Below are 14996 nucleotides of genomic sequence, written 5' to 3'. Positions count from 1 at the left end.
CCATATGAAGAATGGGGAGTAGCAGCTTGGTAGTTAGCCCCATCCAGCTCCCACACACTTGGCAAGGCAGGTCTCACACCCACAGTGTTCCACTGGGAGTAGCTAGCTAAGTTTCAAGAAGTCGGAGCTCAGAACTGAAAACTGATCCATACCATAAGCCTGTCATATGGCGACAGCAACTGCAACCTTCAGGCCACACCTTTCCTGATCCACCTGAATAGTAGGGGCCCCCAGCTCCTGTGCTTGCTCCTGCAGCACACTTCCCACTCACCTCTCAGTTCTGGCCTGGGCAGTTAGTCCCCAGTCAAGATTATATCAAACATTTCAATTGGGAGGTTCTCTCAACCTGTGACTACCATCTGAGTTAGGTGGCAGACTTCTAGGAGGTCCTCTCTGAGGTAGAATCAGAAATGGCTTCCCTCCATCCTGCTAGAAACTGGGAATGTGTTGGAGACTCAAAGCACGTCCCAATGCCACTCCTCATATACTCACCACTCTTCCCTAAATCAGCTCCAGCGCTGAGTAGAGTTAAGGCCTTCCCTCACGGCCTGGATTGATAGGTTTTCCAGTGGAAGTGTATATCTTAGAGTCAGTTTACCCCCCTCTCACACCGTGGAAACTTACAATTTTCTGCCTAGCTTATGGTGTAAGCTGCATCCTGCTGCTTCTTTCAAATGGTCTGTAGCTTATTTCAATTTTCCTGTTAAATTTCTGTGTTGCTTCTTGAAAGAAAGTTCACAGTGTGAATCTCTAACACCATTTTGTCTTTCCAAGTGCAAGAGGCAGACTAACAATGCCTTCAATACACCATCTTGGAAAACAAAAGTAACAGTTTTCTCATTTTTAAAAGTTTTGTTAAGATCTGTTAATGACTCACAAAGAAATAGTACTTGGGTATATTTGAAATTAGTATTCATTCATTTGTGTTCATAAGTGAAAATGCAAGATGGTTATCAAGATGGAAGTACTTAATATGTATATTTTAATATTCTTAGATGCAAATAACTTCACTTTTGATGTATTTTTATTTTATCTCAGTTTCATTTCAACTTAGGTTTTAGGGGTTCTTGATAATCTGACATAATAAGTGGTGTTGGAATTGGCATTAAAATCCACCCTGCTCTACGGCACTTCATCCTTCTTCGGCAGGCACCAATTTGATCTTCTACTACTTTGCAGACATCTCTTCTGCAAACACCAGACAAATTGAGACAGCGACCTTCCGCAGCAACCAAACCACCTCTTACTGCAGGAAAGAAGATCCAGTGAGATAGTCCACAAATGGAATGTAAATCCATAAACACTCTTAAGTAACAGAGTAAATTTAGTATGAGCGTTTTTATGTGGGAGCTCTTGAAATGATTGCTGCTCATATGTCAGAGACACATGCAGATTGAGAAAGGTAGCAGTTCCAATCCTGGTTTGGCCCAACAGTCACTGCATTTTTGGTGGGGAAAAGGGATGTGGGAGGAGATGGTACATCTTCATCTTTTTCTCTGGGTTTTCTGTCAGAAAGGGCTGTTGCTTACTCCAGTGGAAAAAATGCCAGTGTCTTCTGCCAGAGTGGGTTACTGAGGGCCATGATGGTTCCACCTTGTGGCTGATACAGATAGTCCCTTTCTGCTTTTGTTTCTAGCCAAAAAAGATGTTTCTGGCATCTCAGGTATGCTGATTTCAGCAGCTGTTTGTTCTATGTGGCTATTCTTTTTTTTTTTTCTTTCACTCTCTCTTTCTCTCTCTCTTTTTTTTTTTTTTTTGGCTTCACTATGTTGCCATAGTTTCTTAATTGGTACCTTGAACCCTCCCAGGGCTATTTTGGTTTGTACATAGCTATCTATGTATTTTTTTCTTGGGGGGAGGGTGTAGAGCTAAAGGCTGGTATATCCTGCTTCTGCTCCCCCAAGTGACGTTACTCCCCCAAGCTAATATTTCAGGCTTTCAATTTATTCATGCTTTCATCTGTTCAAACATAAGTAGAAATTACTTTTTCTCTCCACATTTAGATTTGATCTATCTACTTTAATTGCTAATAGTGGCTTAGTCATAGAATAGATTAGTTAGAAAAAGTGTGTTTTTGACATTATAAATGGTTCTTTCAATTTGTGTCTAAAAGTGGAAAATACTAGAAAGCTTAACATTTATTATTGTATTCAGACCATTATTTCCTCCAGATGACCTTGATTACAACAAAGATAATTTAATGAACATCTCTCTAATGGTAAAGCTGATGGCTTTGTGCTATTACAATATCCTTAAAATAAAGTGATGGTCTGGTGGAAAGAACAACTAAAGCAAAGACTAGGAAAAAAAAGTTAATACCTTCATTTTGATCTCACTCGGCATTGAGAGTTTTCAGTGTGTTAAAGGTTTATTATACATTAAGTAATTTAATGTTCATTTAATAATAAATGGATTATATTAAATATGATTTTTAAAATTATAATCACATTACTTTTATTCACATCTGTCTACTGATGCCATTCCTAGATGAGAATGGTATAACTTTATTTTATTTTTTTCATTTTGCCACATCTTTATTTACTTAGGTTTATGCTGTATCAAACAATGTATGTGTGGGAGTAATGAGTGATTCAGGAATGCATGATGAGATTTAAGCTCTTTAACCTTGAACAACTAAAATTAGCAACATAATATTGAAATACATACATAACACTCAAGTGGTACTTTCAAAATAGTGTATATTTCCTCTGTTTATTTGTAGCTTTTAAACCCAGCTAGAAGCATTGTATTTCCTTTAGGCACCATAAGTCTGAAAGTCTGTAGTGAAAACTACAAGTAGTAAACGATGCTAATATATGTGCTCCCACCTGTGGAAGAATTGATTGTCTTAGATAAAAAAAAAAAAAGATGTTGCGATTGGTGTACAAAGTATCTAGAATATAATCTTGTGGTGGTTTTTCTGTTTCCATAGCAGAGTAACATATATAATATGCCCATTTCATCAAGTTATTTAAATATGCCTTTGAATGTGGAGAATTGAAAATAATACTGTGAATCCTGGTAAACATTTAAAAATAATGAGAAGAATATTGCCTTTACAAAGCCAAAATTTGTCGGAATACAACCCATATAGCAATTTCATAGCAAAACACTTCCTTCAATCCTATTAAAATCAGAAGGAAAAGAAGAATACCTACTGTCAATTCTGTATTAATATAGTTCTAAAAGTTTTGGACAATGAAATATGTTGTAAGAAAAGAAGTCAGGGTAGACTTGAGCCCATTCTTTTTCCTCTCCTTCTATACCTCCCAAAATACCATTGGAATGTTGTAACATTTTGGAGAATCTATAGTAGTGTCCCAAATCATAGAATAGTATGAATACATCTGAATCTGAGATATCTCCAAAAGACACAAAATAGGTGTCATTAGAATGAAAGAAAGATTTAGGCTTTTGGCCATGGCTGCAAGTTAGCTGCTCTCAAATGACTGCTGCTATCGAACAAATACATTTTAGAGGATCTCTTTGAAACATTTCTATTCTTGAAAATGGTTAGGCAAGTTCTTAAAATATCTCCTCTTTGAAACACAGAAATAGTCTGTGAACTGGAGCTTGAACACTGAGCACTTTGTATTGGCTAGCTGACGGAGGGGGGTGAGGATTTCCCAGATCTTCTGGGAAGATCTGCTATTATCAGCAATGCTAATGGTGGTACTACTGACTCTTGGGCCATCAGAAATTCCAGTTCATTAATCCTGGAACTTCTATATTGAGATAAAGTGTTAAGTCAGTTTCACAGAGGAAGTTTGGATAATAGCATTTTCATTTCAGACCGTAGAATGATGGCAGATTAAGGATGAGCAATGAGTTCAGTATTAAAAATGATGAGGTAAGCAAGACATCATGAATAAAAGTTAATGAAAAGAATAGCACATTTAAACCCTTGAAAACTAAATGTATTGAAATTGTCAATGTGGAGAAATTATTAAGCAGCTGTGTATCGACTGTTTAAAGAAACAATCTACTATTACAAAGATGTAAAAACAATAGTAAAACAATATAGATGATAGAAAAAATGGGTAGGTCTGGCTGGGCATAGTCGCCCATGCCTGTAATCGCAGCACTTTGAGAGGTCAAGGGGAGGGTTGATCACGAGGTCAGGAGTTCAAGACCAGCATGCCCAAGATGATGAAAACTTGTCTCTACTAAAAAAAAAAAAGTATATATATATACACATACATATAAATTAGCCAAGCATGGTGGTTGGCACCTGTAGTCCCAGCTACTCAGGAGACTGAGGTAGGAGAATCACTTGAACCCAGGAGGTGGAGGTTGCAGTGAGCCAAGATTGCACCACTGCAGTCCAGCCTGGGCAACAGAGTGAGACTCTTGTCTCCAAAAAAAAAAAAAAAAAGGCAGGTCTGAATAAAAAAATTTAAAAATAAATGCAAGTTATTAATGATATGTTAGATATAGGTAACAGGATAATTAGTAAAGAAAAAACTGTTTAAATGATATACCCAGAATGTAGCATGGAAACACAAGGTCTAACATTTATTTAATTCAAATATGTGGGGAGAGAAGTGTAAGAGGATTCACCATTTCAAGAGATTCTCAAAAAGAAATTAGGAAAAAGTATAAATCCATTGATTCAAAGAATATATTTCTAACAGATAATATAAAAATAAATTCACCTTAAATTATAAAACATTAAAACCAGACACCAGACCATACAAACATTGAAAAAAGGACAATTTATAATGAAATAATATTTATCTGAATATTATAGTGAAGCAAAAACTAAAAATGAGTAAACTAGTATCAACAAATGTTGAGAGAAAATAACTGTTAATATAGGATTGGGTACTCAGTAATGCTGTCTTTCAAGAACAAAAATAACAATATGAAATTGACAGATAAAAACTAAAATTGTTCATTACCAAGAGGTCTGCAGCAAATAAAATTTCAAAGGCTATATATCAGGAGGAAAGAATTTAACCCAAAAGCTGATCTCAGAGTCAACTTGGAGTTCCATAAATATCACTAAACTGATGATAATAGTAATACTTTCTGACATGGGGGGATTCTGAAAAGAAGTGAACTTTTACTTTTGTATAGAATTTAGAAAGTTATAGAAAAATGCTCTTGCCCTGACAAAGAGAATAAGCTGGATAATCTATAGATCACAGATTTCATTTTAAAAGACAGAGCCGAGGTCTCAAAAAAAGCTAGTTAACTTAAATTCAGAGTGATGAAGCCCTACTGAAAAAAGAACAGATCCACAGATGCTTTGTGTGTACCTGAGTTGCAGCAGCAGAAGGAGGAAGCTGCCCTTGATGGAGATAAGAAGGAAACAAGTGAACCTCAAGCAAATGTTGAAAGGCTGAGTGTGGGCTTGTGATAGTTTAGCATCAGTAGGGGCCCAAACACACTCACTCTCACTCACTAATGCTTTAATGATTTTCTTTCTTTCTCTTTCTTTCTTTCTTTTCTTTCTTTCTTTCTTTCTTTTTCTTTCTTTCTTTCGCTTCCTTTCTTCCTTCCTTCCTTTCTTTCTTTTTCTTTCTTTCTTTCTTTCTTTCTTTCTTTCTTTCTTTCTTTCTTTCTTTCTTTCTTTCTTTCCTTCCTTCTCTTTCTTTCTTTCTTTCTTTCTTTCTCTCTCTTTCTTTTTCTTTCTTTCTCTCTCTCTTTCTTTTTCTTTCTTTCTCTCTTTCCCTTTCTTTCTTTCTCTTTCTTTCTTTCTTTCTCTCTCTTTCTTTTTCTTTCTTTCTCTCTTTCCCTTTCTTCTTTCTTTCTTTCTTTCTTTCTTTCTTTCTTTCTTTCTTTCTTTCTTTCCTTCCTTCTTTCTCTCTCTCTCCTTCTCTCTTTCTCTTTTTTCTTCTTCTTTTTTTTTTTTTTTTTTTTTTTTTTTGACGGAGTCTCACTCTGTAACCCAGGCTACAGTGCAATGGCACAATCTTCGCTCACTGCAACCTCTGCCTCCAGGGTTCAAGTGATTCTCCTGCCTCAGCCTCCCGAGTAGCTGGGACTACAGGTGCATGCCACCACACCCAGTTAATTTTTTGTATTTAACAGAGATAGAGTTTCACCGTGTTAGCCACTGACCTCTTGATCTGCCTGCCTCAGCCTCCTGAAGTGCTGGGATTACAGGTGTGAGCCACCATGCCCGGCCCCACTAATGGTTTTTTCATGACCTATCTTGTGTGCTCCTAGGTAAGATCAGATGGAGAGCGGGAGAAATACCTGAGACACTTTTGAGGGACAGGCATGTAAGAACTGCTGCAGTTTGAGGTCAGAGCAAGGTAAAGATCTCACTGTAAGAATCGTGGAAAATCCTCTGTTACTGGGGAGTGAGTTGGGGAGCTGAGAGAATACCCCCTTCACGCTCTTTTCTCACAGGTGCATAAGAAGAGAGGCCTGATGAGGTCTGAAGGCAGGGCAGGGCAGGTAGCTGAGAGAAGTAGATTCTCTGGTCTTTCACTGAGTGTGAGGCAGCTACTGCCCGAGGTTGGGCAAGGGATGGGAGCCCTGAGAGATTCTTGAGGTGCAGAGATAGAGGCTTGCTGAGGATGAAAGTGGACAGGAAAGTTAAGAGAGGCTCCAATGCTGACCATGGCACTCTGCAAGAAGAGAAAATCTGTATGTAGAAGTTTCTGAGGGAAAATCGTGAGTTTAATTTTGGATATACATTACTTTTGAAATTAAGTGTCCAAGTAGATATACCAGTTATGCGGTTGGATAATTTATTATAAGCCTGGAGTTCAAAAGGAGGTCCAAAAGGAGAATTTAAAAGGATGAGACTTGCTGAGCCCTTCCAAAGAGTGTGTGGTGAGGGAGAAGAGAAGAGGACCAGGAACTGAGCTCCGGAGCTCTCCAATAGGAGGTGTGATGCAAAAAGATGAGGAAGAAACAAAGGAAGTCGAAGTGGTAGCTCCAGTGAGATAGCTGAGAATCAAGTGAATGTGCTGTCCTGGAAGCCAAGTGAAGAAACTATACTGTGAAGAAGGAAGTGATTATTTATGTCAAATGCTGCTAATAGGCCAATTGAAATTGTAGTGAAAAATGATCATTGGATCTGGCAATATGGAGATTATTCGTAACTTTGACAAAAGTGGTGTCAATAGCATGATCAAAAAGGCGGAGAGAGCCTGATTGGGATATATTTAAGAAACAATGAGAGGAGAGGAATTGAAGACAGAGAGTATGGACAACTATTTTAAGATGTTTTGTTTAAAAATAGAGCAAAAAATGGGATGACAGCTGGCATCAGAAGAAAAGCAAGGACATTCTTTTTCTTAGATCAGAAAAACAACAGCATATTTGTATGCTGACGGTAATAATTTACTAGCATCAAAAATGATGACACAGTCATGATATAGTGAACTGCAGCAGGAAAATCCCCAAGTACACAGTGAAGAGGGAATATAATATACAAATTTAAAAATTATTTGAATCTCTGAATCATCTGTTTTGATATTAACCTTTCATTCCTGCAGTAGTTATTTTAAACATGTTCTAATTTTCTCTTGTTCAGTATTGCCAGATTATTACAAAGTTTATTAGACTTTTTGAAAAACATTTTTTAAAATACTAGTTTTTTCTCATTAGTTTCATTAATTTATATTTTGTATTTATAGTTTTCCCTTTATCTTCTTTAGGTTTATTATGCTGTTTTTTTTTTCCAAAAGCCCCCAAAATGCATGCTTAGCCCATTACATTTTAGCCATTTTTGTATTGAAAGTTGTGTTACCCATTTCTGTGTGGTTACCTGTAATATACCATGAGCAGCAATTCTTGGTGCATTTCCTCCTTATTAATTCACTTGTCTGAAGTTCCTTTAACTCTGCTTTCTAGTCCTCAGTTTCACTTTGCAAATCATTGTTTATTCATAACCACACAAAACATAATTTATTTTGAAAAGTCTCTCATATAATTTTCACTTATTCTAGGATTATAATTTTTCCATTTATCTCTTTGAAAAAATCTTTCAGATGTGTCAACACTCATTTAGCAGTAGCTCCTATTGATAGGATTCCATCCCTCTTTTGACCTAGTGAGTGTATATAATAATAGATGCCACAGAAATTCAATCCTGTCAGATCTAAGTTGCTGCATATAAATTTCCATGTCCCACAAAGGCATCTCATTGAGGTCACATTCTGTTGTATCCTTACTTTGTATCTTGAGATGCCTTGGTGGGGCATCGAAATTTATATGTAGGCAGTTTGATCTGACAGGATTGAATTTCAGCAGCATCCATTATTATATCCACTCACTAGGTCAAAAGACATGGATGGAATCTTATCAACAGGAGCTACTGCTAAATGAGTCTCTTTTCTATTTTTCCCTATTATAATCCTAGTGAAGCTGTAAATATTAGGTTCTTGAACCCACAGGACTGATTTTAGGATCTTGTCTGGCCAGGGATATAGCCTGCTAATCTGCAGAACCTTATAGTAATCAGCTACCAACTTACCTGGGGATAAGATAATTGAAAAAAGAAGGAGAATAAGGAGAAGCAAATGGAGTCTCATGGCTGAAGGGCCGGCATCAATGTGGGTTGAGCCTGGAGTCTCTGGGCATTGTGTGTCTGGGCCTTTTTATGAAGCTCTCTGAGTCTGTGATTTGTCCTTGGTTAGTAGAGCCTAAAGAAAAGAGAATAACTGAATCTCCCACAGGAAACTTCCAAGGACACACAAATACATAAATGTGGTGATATCTCAATGGATGAGAAAGCAGGTGAATGCTATTTATTTCCCAAAGATTCAGGATGTCTTTATTGTCACCTGCTTTCTTCACTATTTTTGACACACACATGCAATAATCATTGATCTTACTTTATACATCTATTGTTTACCAGGCAATATAGTAGGAACTGAAGTAAAATTGTTATACACAAACAGTACATAATTAATGGATGTAGTTTGGCAAGTTTGCACATATATATTACTCTTGTTACCACAACCAATATCCAGGTAATAATATATCCATCACCTCCAAATGTTTCCTACGTCCCTTTGTTATTGTTGTTTTTGTTGTTGTTGTCAGAACCCCTAAGATCGACCCTCTTAACAAATTGTTAAATACAAAATACCTCATTGTTAACTATAGGTACTATGTTTTGGAGCCTATCTCTGTAATTGACTCATTTTGTATAGCTTTAACCCTTGAATAATAACTCCCCATATTGTTCTTTCCCCACTCAATAAAACACCAAACTCTTTTAAAGCACATTCTGTATAATCCACTTTATGAAGCTTTTCCTAACGTTCTTTTATCTGCTCCCCCCCCATTAAAGGGAACTACTAATATAACAATTACCTGTTTTGGATTATTGTGTCTTTTACATACATTCCTTCATGAACCCATTTAACACCGTATCTCCCATTATCTTATTATGAAGTAAAATAAAACTTGACATGATTTTAAAAATGAAATCACAAAAGGGCTTTGTAAAATTATGATGTATCATTGCTTATTTGTAAGAATTCAAGTTACACTAGGGGTTTTAAAAAATCTTTTGTTTTTATTTGTTGCATATTGTGAGCACAGTGTCTTTTCCAGCTATTTGCTTTGGGAAGAAAAGTTAGAGTTACAATGAACATCATAGGCTATCTTGTCTAGTCACTTACATTACAGATGAGGAAATGAGCTGAGGGAAAGGAAGAAACTTGCCCAAGATCACCCAGTGATCTAGTGAGGAAGGTGATAGGGACATCACTAAGGCTTGGTATTCTGAGCCTCATTCTATTTTCTCCTCTTGGCCCTTCTCTGTTTCCTCCTCTCTTCCCAAGCCTTCCAGAAAAACTTTACGGTGCTGCTGCACTGTCTACCTAAGGACACCCAGAGGCGACCCCACTTTTCATTAGACTGCTTTTTTAAGCACCGTCTTGCATTTTTTTCTTCAGTCTTGTTGTATCCCATTTTTGGCTATAAGTAATGCTTCTGCTGTGCTGTTCTATCCAATTAGTTTCTTCTATTTTCATTGAGTGAAAATTACAACCAAAAAGACCATTAGTTTATCTAAATTTGGAAGTTTTAAAACTTGATTAGAATTTCTTGGGGATATGGACGTAAGGCATATATTTTAAAATATTTTTCATTTTCAAAATTAAAAATCAAACCCATATATTTAGCCAGGATGACTACTTGATAACTACTAATCAGTTGGGTCTTCAGTAATGCCACAAGGATAATAATCTTATAAATCAATTCCCTGGTGTTGTGTGCTACTGAATTAATACAATTTGATATGGTATCACCTTTAACCAGGCTTTACGGTGTCACACAAAGGAACAGCACAACAGAACCATAGGGTAAGATGTATAGGGAAAGCCGGGATGTAAAACTCAGCCTTGACTCTGACATTTACTCCACTGTTGGGGAAAGCACTTCAGTTCCCAGAGCCTTAATATTTTCCTCTATAAAACAGGAAAAATAGAGCCATATTCAAGGTTTTGTCAAATCTTGTTGCTGAGTGATTTTATAGTTCTGCAGCTATCCTCTCTGCTAATCATAACAAGGCTAACGAACTGTTCTTTTGTTTAGTTAAAGATATTTTTGCATTTGTTTACAAATTCTTATTCTTCCCTTCACAAAAAAAGAAGCATTTTAAAGGTAATTTGTAAAATGTTAAGAGTCTCTTACATATCAACCCTTCACAATGTGATAGAGTAGCTTAACCCCATCCCTAAGAGTATAGTTTCAGATCAGCCACAAACCTATGCGGAGTGTGGGATAGAGAATATATTTCAAACACATTCAAAGGCACACACACACACACAGTATTACCTAAGGCAGAGGTGCAGATAAAAATCTTAGATAGACAACTCAAAATTCTTAGTACTAAAATAATCCTAATAATTTTCCTTCCAAAGTCACCATCGACAATCAGATCTCTTAAGGATTGGTGCCTTAGGTTTTCGAGCCTTGTGTAACTTTTGGGTTTCTTTTTTGGTTGTGTGCTATTTATCTCATAGAAAGAAACCTCTTCTTCATCCTATGCCAGTGCCATATTGTAGGGGCTTGTTGACATCTTCCTGCTATGTAGCAATCCAGGTGACTAGCCTCTGGCTTCTTAGGAGCAAGGCCATCACATGCTTTTGTTCTTTGTCTGCTTGTTTCCTTGTAAGGGCCCCACATACAATGGGTGCTTAACAAATATTTGATCAACTGAACTCATTTTCCACCTCTGTTCTCTCCACTTCAATCTCTCCCTTTTACTTCTTCCAGATTAGTTTTCCTACAGCAAAATGGGAATTGTTCCAAAACTGCCCTTCATCTTTATAACTTGAAGGATTTATTAACCCTAAGCAGTCCTTTGAAATTTACTATTACAGACTAGATAAAAATGTCTGGGTTCACCAAGAATAGGCATGTGTGCCATCATATTTTCTGCTAAAAACTTTGTAAAGTGTTTTTAGCAAACAATGTAAAGCATAGAATTTGACGATCTCTGACAATGTAAAAGGATCATCCGCATTCTCACATGTTCATGGCTACTTTCCCACTCCTTCCCCAACCTTGAAATCCTGAATTCAAAAGAAAATATGAGAAGATAGTTTGCCTCATATAAGGCAACATGTTGCTTGATCTTTCTTGCCTATACACATTCAACAGCTCCAGAAAATTTTCTGATCTACTTAGGATGCCTGATCATCTTCTTGGGTAAAAGCAGTAAGTCCTACACATAATCACCAAAACCATGTCTGTTCAAGGGGTCTTATACCTGTGATTCATGATTGCATGCTAAATGCAGAAGGGTATGCTCTGTTGCAGGGTCATATCTGGTCATTGTGTTTAAGTTCTAATTTAGAAGACTAGTTGCTGAGAAGGAAGAGGGAATGATAATGTTAGGAATTGGAATGCAACTTAAGGGGAAAAGTCAAGTACAAGGGACCAACAGTACTGCGGGGCAATACGTTGAAGATTTCTTAGATTACTGTAATATCTTCAAGGAGACCCCCATGAATCCTTCCTGGCTGACCCCATCAAAGCTTTGGCATAGCCTTTATGCCAAATGTCTTAGGCTAACTTTTCCTAAAGAAAATAGAGGAGTTATGGAGACAAATATTTAGTAGAATAATGCCTGATTATTTTGCTTTTGAGGTCTAGTAACTGCTAGTAAACTTGCCTAATTAATTCACATTTAGAGGTAGAGTAAAGAGGGTTTCAAGCACTTGAAACACCACTGATTCATTTCATGTGAGAGTTGCTATGGAGAGCTAATGAACTAGGAGGCTGCAGGTCTCTCAGCCAACAGATCTTCTAGATTTCCTTTGTGACTCCCTTTTCTTGTCATAGGCAAATTTGCTCTTGCTTTGAGTATTATAGCACCATAAGGTGTCAGACACTCTGCTCTTACCAAGTCTTACACAAAGTTTATCTTGTTATTTGGTGGAGCTTGGCTCATAAAAAAAAAAGAGAATGATAAAGAGGAGGACAGCAATCCTCACGGCTGAGGAAAGAAGAAAGCTTGGCTTTATTTCAGGTAGGCAGAGAAAACTTCCATCTGTGGCTCTCTAGCACCAGTGGAATGTCTCTCTTTGGATAATAAGTGTCCTTCCATACCTCATTAGGCATATTCACAGACAGAGATATACTATGCACACAAAATCACGTTCATGGGATGACTGAGAGTCCATGTTTTATTGGACACTAAGTTCATTAGAATGATGTGGGTGCACAGTTTTGACCAGAAAACCTTGTTAAATGGGAACATAAACTACCAATATTTTGGCAAAAAATTAAGGTTTATGAACAAACAATCATTTATATTAAGTTACAATTAATTAGGCCATGTTGGGAAACGGTTTAGTTTAGTTAATGATTAGACATTTTGTTAGTGAACACTTCCCAGACTTTACTAGCCCTATTAATCCCTGCTTTGCCCCTGGTCTGAACACCCACAGTGCCTTGTTTATGGTATAGTGCCTACTGCCTTGTACGTTAGATTAGTGAATGTATATTTGCCTCCTCTACTACTGCAGGAGCTTCTTGTTTGCCAGGACAGGGCTATATTCCTCAGAGCTGAGGAGGAGTTGAATCATGTGGTTATTTTTTTCTCAAATCCTCTTCATCAAGTGAAGCAAAAGAGTACAGTGAAAGGTCACTGCACATGGAAGCAGGAGGTCTGGATTTCACTTCTAAATCTCTAGATCTATTACTAACTGGAGGTATGGATAGAGTCAGGAAAATTTTCTTCGTTAAGTTTTGATAGCACCTATGTAGGTCCAGATCCATTGGATCTAGATAAGGGGATTCTCAATAATTACTGTGCATAAAAACAACTGAAAGAGTTAGTTTGCAATGCAGATTATTAGCCCCATTCTATGAAATTTTTACTGTTTTATAAATTGATAAATAATTTTTATTAGACTATGTAAATTTCCTTACTTGCACCAGCATACAAAAATATTGAATAATATTAGCAGCAGAATCTTTCAACCAAATAACTATGTATAGCTATTAAACCACTTTGTTTCACTGCTTTCTATTTTCTTTTATTTATCACCATTGTCTTCATTATTATCATCATCACACATTATTGAACACCCATCATGGACCACATGGCATAAACATGGTTTCTGCTCATAAGGAGTATGCATTCTCTACATGTTTGTAAAATTAATGCCTGAATAACTTTGCTTAAACAAGGCAGAAGTTGATTTCTTTTTCACTTAAAATTAACCTGTAGTTATACCATTCAGGGCTAGTACAGATATTTTCTAATATCATTAGGGATGCAGGTCTCTTCCAGCTCTCTGCACTGCTATATTTTAGAAAAGGCCCTAGTTTGGCTGCTAAATTCCCACCTATTATTTCTGAATTCTAGACATCAGGGAGAAAACAGGCATGAGAGAAGGGCAAAGGAACATCTACCCTTCCTTTTTAAATTTTTTAACCAACCCCCCTTAAAAACACTTTGTTGAGACATGATTACATTCAAAAAGCTGTACCTATTTAATGTGTATATCTCAGTGAGTTTGAGAATAAGGATACATTGTGAAAGCATCACTACGATCAAGATTATAAACTTATTCATCACCTCCCAAAGTTCTCCAGCTCATTCTAATTATTATTTTTATTGGTAAGAATAATTAACATAAATTCACCCTATTATATTTTAAGTATGCAATACAACATTCATAGCTATAAGCACTATGCTGTAAATCAGACCTCCTGAACTTGTTTATGTGGCATATCTGAAACTTTGTACTATAATCACACCTACACATTTACCTGCACCACAGCTCCTGGCCAGTCTTCCCTCTGCTTCTCAGTTTGTTTTTTTGAGATTTTAAATACAAGTGAAATCATACAGTATTTGTCATTCTGTGTTTGGTTTATTTCACATGACTTCATGCCCTTCAAATTCATCAATGTTGTCACAAATAACAGGGTTTCATTATTATATAATACTGAATAATATTCCATTGTGCATATATATATATAAAAAAACATTAATTCATCCGTCCATGAATGAATGACAACCTGTATGTCTTCTTCATAGAACTTGACTATTGTGAACACTGCTGAAAGGAACATAGGAGCGCAGATAGCTCTTTCACATACTGATTTCAATGACTTCATATATATATATTTATATATATATGGATATATATATTATATATAATATAAGTGGAATTGCTGGAACAAAATGGTATTTTTATTGTTAATTTTTTGAGAAACCTCCATACTATTTTCCAAGGTGGCCATACTAATTCACATTCTCACCACCAGTATACAAAGGTTCCCTTTTCTCCACATCGTTACCAACACTTGTTATCATCCATCTTTTTGATAACAGCTATTCTAACAGGTGTGAGGTGATATTTCTTGGTAGTTTTCATTTGCATTCCCATGATGACTAGAGAGGGAAAGAACTGTTTATATATATGTTGTCCATTTGTAGCTCCTTTTTTGAGAAATGACTGCTCATATATATTTGTTCATTTTTTACGTTTTTAATTTTTATTTTAGACACAGAGGATACATGTGCAGGTTTGTTACATGGATGTATTGTGTGCTGATGG

The 14996-nt window shown here is 36.5% G+C and overlaps 1 protein-coding gene across 1 annotated transcript; it reads right to left on the bottom strand.

Moving 5' to 3' along the window:
- Nucleotides 1-1040: 1040 nt before the first annotated feature.
- LOC134731823 (beta-defensin 109-like) lies at nucleotides 1041-8495 on the bottom strand. Its single transcript, XM_063612764.1, has 2 exons — nucleotides 8438-8495; nucleotides 1041-1246 (listed from the first exon to the last, which is right to left on the bottom strand). Exons 1-2 carry the CDS (start codon nucleotides 8493-8495, stop codon nucleotides 1041-1043), a joined length of 264 nt encoding a protein of 87 aa, XP_063468834.1.
- Between the last annotated feature and the right edge of the window lie 6501 nt (nucleotides 8496-14996).

This window comes from Symphalangus syndactylus, chromosome 11, assembly GCF_028878055.3.
Source record: "Symphalangus syndactylus isolate Jambi chromosome 11, NHGRI_mSymSyn1-v2.1_pri, whole genome shotgun sequence".
Lineage (NCBI taxonomy): Eukaryota > Metazoa > Chordata > Mammalia > Primates > Hylobatidae > Symphalangus > Symphalangus syndactylus.
This window is presented reverse-complemented; position numbering and strand designations above follow the sequence as displayed.